Source organism: Ischnura elegans, chromosome 7 (assembly GCF_921293095.1).
Source record: "Ischnura elegans chromosome 7, ioIscEleg1.1, whole genome shotgun sequence".
Taxonomy (NCBI): domain Eukaryota; kingdom Metazoa; phylum Arthropoda; class Insecta; order Odonata; family Coenagrionidae; genus Ischnura; species Ischnura elegans.
Window position 1 is genome coordinate 56,309,121 of NC_060252.1, and position 12,203 is coordinate 56,321,323.

At 37.3% G+C, this 12,203-nt stretch overlaps 1 protein-coding gene across 1 annotated transcript in view; it reads right to left on the minus strand.

The window, feature by feature from the left end:
- Window positions 1–12,203, minus strand: part of LOC124162183 (guanylate cyclase soluble subunit beta-1) — a 102,571-nt gene that overhangs the window by 40,567 nt on the left and 49,801 nt on the right. The window contains exon 4 of the mRNA XM_046538616.1: window positions 11,804–11,922. Within this exon, the coding sequence (XP_046394572.1) occupies window positions 11,804–11,922 (119 nt within the window). The remainder of the gene's footprint in view (window positions 1–11,803; window positions 11,923–12,203) is intronic.

Sequence of the window (12,203 nt, forward strand, 5' to 3'; positions counted from 1 at the left end):
TCTGCTCAATTACATTGTACGGCAGATGTTATGCTTGTTTTTTTCTATTGTATATTTTTCGTTCTTTCTACATCTACACCGCTTTTTTCTCGTATCATTTTTGAGTGTTTTGACCTATATTTCCTTAAATCATTTACCCACACTTAAGTGTTCACAAATGTTTGCTTTCTTTGTAAGGGTACTTCCGTTATTTTCCGGTGTCGCATGGAGCAATGCTTTTTTTGATAGCTCAAACCACTTGCTCACGTGTGTATGCTTTACTTTTTATCATTTTAATTGTTATATAACCATGATGTGCGCTTGTGGCGTATTGAATGCCGTACTCTGGTCATTAGTCACTCCATGCCAATCACCCTAGAGGTGACTCGTACGATATTATATGCATCTATAGGCATAATTTCAGTTTTCGAATACAATAAAATACACAGACACTGAACCATGATATCATCTTGATATCTTCCCTCAGTTTGTAGCTGGAGCGTTTTCTTATCGACGTATAGGCTTTTTTTTTGAGACGGAAACAGCTCAGGAAATTTTCCATTTATTTTATTTCGATGAATTAATTGTATTAGTTGCCGAAATGTTTGATGCTTGGTTGACATTTATGAATGCTGTTGCTTCTGAGAGGAAATACAGGACAAGCGGTTGGAGGAATTTCAACAAATATTTACCCTGAGAAGTTGGCGATGGACATTTTGATTGATGTTACCCGTCGTTCGGAGGTCCAAGTTTGTGGGATTCAATTCCGAGAATGCTTCTTGTAGATCTTTGTTTTTCGCGATGAGTGCGTGTACCAACTTGAAAGCTGGTTCTTGGCGGTTCTAATTCTTTTCCCAACTTTTGTTTTCCGTCAACACTTTGCTTGGCGGACAATATTTTGAGTAGTTCTTTTACGACGAGCGAAATCTCTCAGTTTCCTCCTCTGTGACATTTCATGCCACGATGGATAGGAGAAGGACATTAGACTGGCAAACTGGACGCATGAGAAGTGTGAGTGGGGAGAAAAGATAACGTTATTCGTTTATTCTCGGTTTGACACCAGAAAATTGTGACTCCACCATGAGTGCGGAAGAAAAAATCTCAAGAATTTAATCCTGTTGTAATCTTTTAAAATAGGTAATAAATTTATCTAGTGAAACCAAATTTTAGTGCATTTTATTTTATTTTGACGAATTCTATTTTTCCGTTTGTTATGTTATGATGTAATATAAAAAATGAAAACATTTTTTTATTGTTTAATTTATTTTTCTATTTTTTTCCTCCCTGGCATTTCTCTTAAACATCTGGAGAATGTCTGTGGACAAAAAATGTAGTCCGAGAAATTTTTGTCGTTTGCTGATTGTTTTGTCTAGATTGATGTGGCTCCAAACTTTTATACTATGAATTATATTAGCGTCATCTTATAAAGTGATTGGTATTGGAATCACAGATGTCAGAGAAAAAAATATCATCATGCTTTCGCTCAGATGAGGAGCAAGTGAGTTGTTGCCTTCATGACATGGTTTTTCATAACTTTCTTCGTCTATTTCATCGATGGAATCTTGTAATTGATTTTATTTTTTTCCGGAAACATCTTTGATAGCTCTGGCTTAACGTATTACATGATTCACCTCTAAAAAGTAAAAAATATCATTGAAATAAAATAAGATATGAAAGAGAAGAAATACTGAGGTATGATAAGATTAGCCGATAGGAGAAATGAGTGGAGAGCTGCGTCAAACCAATCTTAGGATTGTTGACCAGTGATGAAAATAGAATAAAAACTATGCCTTTTCCAAAAACAACACCAAATTATAACAGAAAAAAATGAGCTTTTCATTCCTGTGAAGGCCTGGTTACACGGTAAATTAACTCATACAAGTTAACTTAACGTTTGCGTGAATGATTTTGGTGGACCGGAACGGAACAAGTGCGAATGCATGAACCAAATTAGAACACGTTATATTTTATGTGCATGCATTCGCACAGGTTGGGTGGTTACACGGTGCATTTTGGCGTTCTTTCTCGGGTTCATACATTTTATGAAATTAACACACAGAAATTAACCCGTATCGTGTAATCAGGCCTTGAGGAGAGAGCGCGGGTTCTGAATTGGTTTAGCTATTGGTATTTCCAGCCAAACCTTTATCATCTATTATGTTCTTATCGCCCAATTTTAGTAAATCAAGTCAGCATCCACATGTTATTGTCTGCGTTATGAAAAGCTTATTATTTACTTTTTAGAGCATTTTTATTGTTCTTGGAGAAAGTTTGGTTTTTAATGAACTTTTTCAAATTCTCTCTGGCATTTCTCTTAAATCTGTCAAGTATGTTTGTGGACCAAAATGAAATCCGAGAAATTTTAGAAATCAGCTAATATTTTGGTTATATTGAAGTGGCTCCAAAGTGTTGTACTGCGAATAATGATAGCAATACCTTTTAAGTGACTTCTAAGAGCCTTCGTTCTCAGAGCACTGCTTATTGTGTGAAGTATTTCTTTTTATGCTTTGCTTTAGGGATTCTGGATGCGGAAATGGTCTAGAAACAAGTCTAGAAATAATTCCCCGGCTGTGGCGTTGCTTAGAGTTTGCGTTTGAATTTCGTTCCATCGTGAAGGATCTTCTGCTTTTCTTGCACAAGGCGACTCTCAAGTACGCTCAAAGAAATTGTTGCCATAGAAAACCTTAATGATGTTCATTGTAAATGGTAAAAATGAGATTAAAATATTTTATATCACATTGTAAGAGAGGAAATATGAGTAAAGTATCCTGTCGATGTGTCGGTGCCGGTGTCGTGCCATAATTCAGAGATACCAATACTATAAAATGTGTCAACAAGGTTTCCTACTTCATGCGCTTTAGTCATTACTTACTCATATTTTTACAGTAGAATATTAAATTTACTTCTTACGGCTGTATGAATAGGGTGGTTTCCTATTATTTTTTTATTGCCTAAATCGAAAGATTATTACACCTGGAGTACGTATTTCAGGCATTGAGATTTTTAAATGACGATATCTATTTTTCGCGATTAAATGAAAAGTGAAAATTTTCAAGCGCGCGAAAACGCGACGCGTAAGTATGAATGCCGGGAAATCTCTCCGTGAAACTTATTTCTGGTTCCCGCTGCCCCCCCGTGAGGTGACCTTGAGGCGAGGCTTAGCGCTGATACGACGCAGGCTGCTAGCAGGTAGCTGAGTACCCTGCTGGGTGGTAGCGCTTGTCTTAAATAAGGATTATTAATACCTTATCAAATGAAGAAAACTTTCCAACCTTAGCCAGTTTTAATAAGTGATTATTAAGACATGTTTCCCTGAGCTCTACGCCTCATGCATGCATTGGTAACATCAGACGATGTATAACTCCTATCTTCTCGTATAGAAACTAGGTCCCTGTGACGTCGTGTGGAGTGGCTTCGCATGGGCGCCAATCTGGCCCTTTTCAAATGAGGATAAAAATGGACCATTGCCATTTGTCTAAACCGCTATTTCTAAAACGAATTAATTTGTATATTTTGAATACACTAATGGTGGGTAACGAATCGCAATCAATGCTTTTCGTTTTCTTTGATGAAGGAAACTACCCTATTGTCATTTAAGGTTAAAAATTACTATGGTGGCTCTCTATAATGTAGATTGGCTCTCACTGCGTCTAATAATTATGTGCCAGTTTAGAGCGTTTTCTCGTGTCTTAGCTATAAATAGCCCCGTAAACCCTCACTAATGATCTGAAACTCATGACAGGAGTTCATAAATGGCGGACAGTTGGAAAGAACGAAGAGAAAGCATTCTGACGTTGGGATAATTAGTTTTTCTTCGAAGAGAGTTTTCCTTGTGAAAGAGAGCGATGCCAGAAAGGAAGTATGTGCCTTATAGAGTATGGAAGTGTAGAAACTGAAATCAAATCAAATAACATTAGTAAAATGAAAATTTCAATACGGTTTAGTCAAATAGCAGGTAAAATATTTACGTTCAAGCGGATAGAATTATCCACTCACTGTGTATTGAGGTACCTTAATATTTTACCCCCAATGGATGTTATTTATCGTGGTTAAGCTTTCTTTTTTAAAATAGAATTCGCCAAAAGTATTTGCTTTGAATTTTGGATCAAAGATCTACTATACCTCCTTAATCTTCAGTAATAATCCAAAACTCGTCATGGGAATTCGAATAACTCGAATGGATGTTGTTTAACGTGGCAAAACTTCATTTTGTATTATAATTCGCTAAAAGCATTTGTTTCTACTTTTGGATAGAGGATCTGTTTTGCCTCCTTAATCTTCAGTAATAATCCAAAACCCATAATGAGAGTTTAAATAACTCGAATGGATGTTGTTTATCGTGGCAAAACTTTCTTTTGTGATATAATTTACTGAAGGTATTTGTTTCTACTTTTGGATAGAGGATCTATTTTACCTCCTTAATCTTCAGTAATAATCCAAAAATTCGTCACGAGAGTTTAACTCTGGAGAATGACAGACAGGCTGAAGGGATGAAGGGAAGGATTCCAGGCGTTGATGGGCGCCCCATTCGGATGATACTGTTTTGTTGCGACTCTCGGAATGTTTTCCACGTTGAGAGAAAGACGAGGAGATATAGGAGGGGGGATTGAGGGAGATTGGAACGGAGCCCCTACCCTCCTTCCCTTCCCTCCTACCCCCTCGAAAAAGGGTCGAGAGAATCCGGAACGGGTAATGGATTTCACGCCGTGAAATTAGGCGCTGAAGGATCCGTGGAGATGAGTCTGCGGATGAGGAAACCGAGGAAGGGAAAGCGATGGGGTTGGGACATGCTTGGGTTGAGGCAATGCGCTTATCTGTTTTTGGTTAGACGAGCACGGGTTTTATGATGGACCGGCCAGTCCGAGAGCCCAAGCCCAAACGATTTCGCGATAAAGTTGGTGAGAAGGATTGCCCTGTGCTGCGTAATGGATGGCAGCATCTTCTGGGGTTTCCAACCGCGTTCTTCGTTTAAAGTGACCGTTTTCCAACCGTGTTTGTTGTCGCTTGGTCATGCTTTTCTTAAGGCCTCATACATTTTAAAGTATTCCTCTCACAAATTAACTACCCAGTGGATCGCCAGTCTCCCGAAAGGACGTTTTTCACGGGGCACGGAATGGCGCAGGTTAGAACGGTATTAATTTTTAAAATGGCGTGGAATTGCGCGAATGCATGGACGGAATTAGAATAGGGGCTATTTTGCCTTCTCACGTTCACGCATTCTCGCATGTGTTCTAGCAATTCACCGCTTTACACGACGCAATTTTGACTGCGTCTTCGTACACACGTCTGATTGTGCAAGTGCGTGCCCCGTGTAAAACCGCCTTAATAGACGCAGCCATACGTTTTATTATACCACTAAACAAAGTGCCATGAACCCTAATGTAGGTACTCATTTGCCACAAAGCTTCAAAGTCGTCTTCTATTGAGGATTTCTTCATTAGTTCGCTTCAATTAGCCTTCAAGTGCATCTTCTGTAGCTTCCAACAGTGTTCGTTGTTTATAGTGACAGCAGCTCAGTAGGCGTCTTCTGGTCGAAGTGGTGTCGCCGTGGTCGGGGTTTGATCGAGTCTGAAGTTTTTCTGACTTATTTTGCTCCCTGACTTAGCCTTATGCCCTTGCGATCGTCATATTTTAAAAACTTATTTCCTTCTTAAATTTAAATACCCTCCGACTCACAGAATATGTTCTTGCGTGCATCCTCAAATCTAGTCAAAGCTATAATGTCTTCGTTGCCATTGGCTACCAGTCCTTCGAATTACTTTGTTGGTTGAGTTTTTATTTAGATTAGGACCTTAGTAACTGTCGAAGTGGTGATTATCCGAATGATCCGCCTCATATTGGCCCATCGTCTTGGTCCCGTAATTCCACCTCACAGCCAACTTGGAGAAGACAAGTGTACTTGCAGGGAAATCTGGATATTTTCCGAGAGTTATTCGAGAAGCCATCGAAATATCCAAGCATCCACGTAACTTCAACCGAGAAAACGGATTTAAACTCCACAGTGCGTGGAGGATGCTGTTTAAACCCGCCAGCCAATCAGAATGACGGAAGATATTTGCAGCCAAACGGGAGGGAAGCAAATGACTGGATTTATTGGTTAGATTCTCTTAGTTTAGTTAGTGAGTATAATCTTTTGCCGTAATTATCAAGAAAACAAAATGGAAATTTTGGGTATTGCATGATTATCCTATTTAGACTGATTTACTTTCATAGTGAACCGAAACCATCTTTACACTACAAAAATTATGGCATTATTTAGCTGACTTAAATCTCCCTTCCTTTTCGTTTTAACAATATAATCGTAATTTTTCATTTTAAGCTCCACTAATCAAATGGAAAGCTTCCCTCACCGTGCTTGATGGGAAATGCGAATTAACGTTTCTCTGGGTAGAGTAAGGTATGATTATGGAGCTACAGGTCCCTTTAGCTCGCGTTACCTCGGCAACGAACGGGGACCCTTTTATGCGGCTAATGGAATGAGGCGTCGACAGATCTCTCACCCATCCGTTTGCAGCCAGTCGGCGAGGGAGTGAAGTGTAAGGATGAAGGTTGTGCTGCGTGATTAGCGTGGGGCGTGCCTGATTGACGCTTGACTGACGCAGATGAGAGATTGGATTTTTCTCTTTCAGGCGCATATCCAGATTTTATGCGCTAAATTTTTTTCCACGATATTTTTTCTTTCATACAATATCACCCATAGTCGCTAGTTGTGGTCTTGCTGAAGGAAAAGTGTGCCCTTTTCAGAAAAATTTCGCAGGCGATATTATTATGAAAGTTGTAATTCCGCCGATTAAGTTAGATTTATATGGATTATTCAATTAGTACTCTGGTAATCTCCCCTCCCTTCCTTAACTTTCCTCTTCCATTCATAATAAGGGCTACTACCTTTCATTCTATTAAAAAAAACCTTTTCATAACTCACAAGATTCATTTTCACCGCCTTAAAAGTGATCTCATTCAATGCTTTCTTATTTTCCGTCTCTTCTTACTTCTTAATTCCTTTCCTCCAATCGTTTATCCCTTTTCTCTATCCCTGAACGTCTTTAGAAACTTGGCTCTCTGATCCTTCTCGTTGTATTTTATGTATTTGCTGTTGCTGGGCCATTGTAAATTGGCAATACTACTTTGCGTGGACATTTTCTTTGAAATAACAAAGTAACTTATCTTTCCCATCCATTTCTTAAATTGAATTTCGATTATGGGTCTTGATTTTAAGTAGGCAACACAATTCTGATCATTTAAATTAGCCTGTCTTGCCAAATTTTCATTTTATATTGAGGAAGTTCTTCTGACTCTTGTAAAACAATTACCTCTCACAGATGAAATAGTATATTGGTGAATGTGTTTCGCTCTTCAATTGTTTCCTGTATATGCCGCTATAATTCCCCTAGCCTTTGCGAAAAAAAAATAGAGTTAGCGTATTCTGTTGAGAAAAGAAATTTTTTGCTCAAATAATTTTTGGAATTATTCTGAATTTTTAGCAAAATTGTGAAACAATCTTTATCCATTACTTTTCGCGAGAATTGTTTTCATCGGTAATATGGCATGGCAGAGCTTTATGTATTTTAACCGGTACGATGGTTAACATTTTCTTAGACCCAGTTATCGATTTATTTAAAGGGATATATTTTATAGATAGGAAATATTCAGATTGACGTCACTGCTTTCAGACTGCTAAGCGCAGTTATTTTATGCAGCAGGTATGTTGGGACATACCGCGACCACATCAAGTTACAAAGATTATTAATTGAGAAGGTGATTAAGGCCTACTTTAATGGTGATGAAAACATACCTGTTAGCAGCACGCAATTAACTATTCACTTCTCTTAATAAATTTTTATTTGATGAATTAAAATTTTGCGTAACTTACTCTGATGTCTTTTCATCTTCTGCTTTATGCGTTTTTGATCTGAAGAGGGAACTAAATATGCCGTGGGGGAGGAATGGGTAAAGGCCTCCTTGGTGTTCACAGGAGTTTAGAGAGTTCAGCATCGTACTGACGTAAATCTCAGTAGATTAGGAGACTCCTCTCGCTTTTTATTAAGGCATATTGAGAGTCTTTGTACTTGGAACGAATTACTAAGAGTAAAGGCTAGAATTAGATGATTAGGCATGAAAGAGGGAATTTAATTACTGATAGTGCATAGAAATATTCTATTGCACTTCTAAGCCGTGAGTTACTCATGTCAAGGTAACTCATTATACTTATATGGCATGTTAAGTTTATTTAAGGGAAAGTTGATGGGAAGGCAAACTTGCTTTTAATTCACTTATTTTATGTGTTTATTTCTATTAACGGAATGAAAGAATGACATTCAAAATGGGGTTTTGAGTACTTAATCATTATATACATTTCTTTTTAAACGTGGTGCACCGTATAATATAATTTTGCGGCCGGAGAATTTGATGCGTGGATCTTTTTGATCGATGGGCCATTATTTTATGAATATATAATTAAATTTTCCCTGTTAAATATAAAAATTTTTTCAATGGACTCTTCAGGAGTAAATTGTATTTTCACTATGAAGGAGCTCTTTAGTTGAATTTTCGGTGAAACGAAGACAAAAAGCTTATCCCCGATGAGTAATTTTAGTTTTCCTCCAAACCATGTATGTTTTTTGTTATTTGCGACTGAATTATTTAAAAAAAATGTCATCTACTTCTCACCATTGAAGAGTAACTGAATAATATTACCTTCATAATTACTAATTGAAACACCATTTCAAAGGCATCAAGGTCTCTATATGCGAAGCGAAATTGAATTCTCTCGGTAATTGCTTTGTTATAACGATTAGTTTCTCTATCAAAAGCCGTTTATGGTATGTGCACGGCTCCATTAAAATCATGTAACAAAGTGGCTCTAGTCGGGCGAATTGTAATTTAATTGCTCATTTACCTGATCAAATGCCATATCATACCATTACGATATTGCTTATAAAGTGGCCTAAATTAAGAGGTTAAAAACTGGTTGCTGCGGAAAATGAATGTCATATTTGCTACGAAGGCAGTAATCAGTCAATATCCGTTTAATCACGTTTGCGTAATTGAAAATGAGATCGTATTAGAATATAGTAAAAACTTATTACAAGAATTCATCGCTTTGATGTGAAAGTCTATTGTACGTTTTCGAATCCATAAAGTAATATTCCGTTAGTGTTCGAAGGATAAAATACAGTTTGTTATTGTTACCCCACGGTTTTGTTTGTTCTCCTCTCTCTCTGTCGTTAATCGTTAATCGTATGTCGTTAATTAAACGTGTCTTTATGAAACCTACCAGTGTCATCAACGGTGTCAAACTAAATTAAATATACCTATTTGCTGACTTGGTGATGCTGAATACTGTAAAACTAGCCTTTGGCAGTAAAAGGGAGAAATCCATGGGTAACCTTGCATTTTAATGCGTACATCATTGGCTCGAATGGATAAAAGTGGGCAAATGCTTGTACTCATTGGATTTGGAGCATTTGCTTCATTTTGTATGAATGTAAATGTCGGCGGCGCGTGATTAAATACTCAATATTATTGCGGAGCATAGGCAAATGCTCTATTTTAAAGAATTTAGTATGAATGAAATGGAGAATTTGCTTCAGAGAGTGAGAAAATGCTCTGGAATGAATGAATCTCTTCCGGACCGGATGCATTAGGGAAGTTTTTCATGTTTTAGGGGATTATTCGTCGTGTAAGTTTATAAAACGGTTTAAGATTTGTTTTTATCAATCACTGAATGATTTTAAATCGTGAAATGGAGAAATCTACGAAAACGCAAAAGGTTTTCTTTTGTCCTAGAAACACATCAAAACTTTCTTAAATGTTTATAATGCCAAGATTTCCACTAAGAGATAGGGAACAAGTTGAAAAACACCATGTAACCTTTTTAAGTGCTACAGGAAATACAGGGTTACAATAAAAGGATGGTGCAGTTCTAATAATTTATTGAAAACAGTAGGGATTGGGTGGCAGAGATATTTTAGAGGTTGCCCGATCCCTGCCTGAGTGCCTTAAGGAGGGAACTTCATGTGCAGCAATCCGTCCGTCAGATGGGACGTTAAACCTTGGCCCCCATGGCACCTTTTGTTACTAGAATGCTTCTCGACGCCATGTTTCTCTCTCGCCGAGTTACTATGGGTGCACATTTAGTAATTTATTAACTGTGTAAAAAAAATGTTTGACGCGGCAAAGTCGAAAAAAAAACTGTTGCTGTAAGTAATTACGTTTTCATTGCAACATACTTTTATGATAGCCCTTTATTATGGAGGATATTATTATTGAGCCCATATATATCTGCCTTCTGTCCATTCTCCCATAATAATTCCCAGAAAATAGACCAGAACAAGATCCGTAAATAAACTAATTACGGGAAATAGATACTCGTGTATTAGCGTCACAAACATTCGTAAAATCAGGACTAAAATTCATATGAATGGGTACATAGAAAGCTTTACGTGATTTAATAGTCGGATGCTACTTTCGGTGGAAAATTTTTCTCAGCATTGTGGACGTCAATGGCCTGGTTAGTGACAGATAGGTGTATGAATGAGCTTTGCCACATTTCGCGAGCCACAATTCCATTAGTCGACGTTCATTTCTTTCAGCAGTTGGTCCTCAAATTCATTTTTACGAAATTTCTTAGTATGAAAAAATTGTGAACAAAGTCCACAATGGTCTTTGTGTTCCCCAAAATTTAGAATTTGTCGAAATTTTCATTACTTCTGTATTTTTGAGATATAATTATGCGTAGTTTTCTACCGCATGTACATAATTAATGGGACTAACGCCCATGCCTTACGATTTCGAATTACTAATAGATGATCTATTACGAAGGACTCATTTTAAAAATTCTTCACTGAATATTTTAGAAAAAGAGTGGAAGTTGGAAGTGTTAAATTGCGTCGCGAATGGCTCAAAAGGTAGGCTATCGATCGATAAAGGAAAAACTGAGTTTTTTTATTTTTAAAAGTCTATCATAATCAACATTGTTGAACGAGTTCAATGAGAAAAATGAATTTATGCACTTTTTAAGTGCGTAGTGAAGACGGCAAAAGTGCCTATTTATCCAATTTTATGTTAATCAGCAATGTTTTACCTGGAATATACATCGGATTGAAACTGTGATTGGTAACTCTTGTCGAGCACGTAATCATGGCCATAAACTTCCCGATACTTGCGCTGGATCTAAGTTGCTGAATATTGCTTGAATTTTTGGTGATACTTAAGGCGTATGTCAATTCCATGCCTTTGTATGTGAAATGATATGTCTGCTGCCAGCAAAGCAAATGTGGGTTTACCATTTCATCTTTTGTCTTAATACCAGTACGAACATAATTTTGTTTGTTTTCTCGGAATGTTTTATGGGGTGAGCATTTAAAAGTATTTATTATTTGTTCATGTTGAATGAAACTGAACGACCTACCAGCAAAAAAATATCACATGGAGTGGCGATTTCATTAACAGAAAGTCCTCATTTTCACATGGTTTCTAAGAAGTAGCTGCCGCATTGGTCAAATTAAGTTGAAAGTTAGCATCGAATCCGTCAAAATTGAATCGCGAGTCGTTTATAGACGTTAAAGGGCTTAACTTATCGACTTGATGATCAAGTTTTGTTAGCCCTACATGCATACTATTTTTCCCGCTCTTTTGTAGATTTGTCACTTACTGAATTGTCTACCTCTGTGTTTTAAATAGGATTTCTTATTGAGTATTACATTCCTTCAATTATTTTTCTACTGCCTAATATATATATTCAATAGACAGTAGGTTATTAGATAGCAGGTATTGGCCTGGTGAGAAGAACCTACGCGTATAATACTAACAAAGAGAAACTTACCTGAAGGAAATCCCGTGGTGTTGCTCCGAGAACTTGCAAAATGCGGTCGTAACCAGATTCTTGGCAGAATTCAAAAAACATTTTGCCGAAGAGCTGCAGGATGACATCAGCTGGTGTGTCTGTCAAAGGAAATTTACATTTATATTCGAAGTCTTGGAAAGCAGTTGCTAATGTGCAAAATTTGCAATGCTGTGCTAACTACAGAATACGATTTCTAATTATAGTCGTTACCTGCGAAGCGATACTGCTTTTCCATTCTTATTGTCAAATAGGAGCATGCATGATGGAAAATGCTAAACATGGAATCAAGGTTTGGTAGTCAAAAGGCTATAGCACCTGATCACAATGAGTTTTTTGGACATTGTTATCGGATTCAGCTTTGGAATTACAAATTTTCATG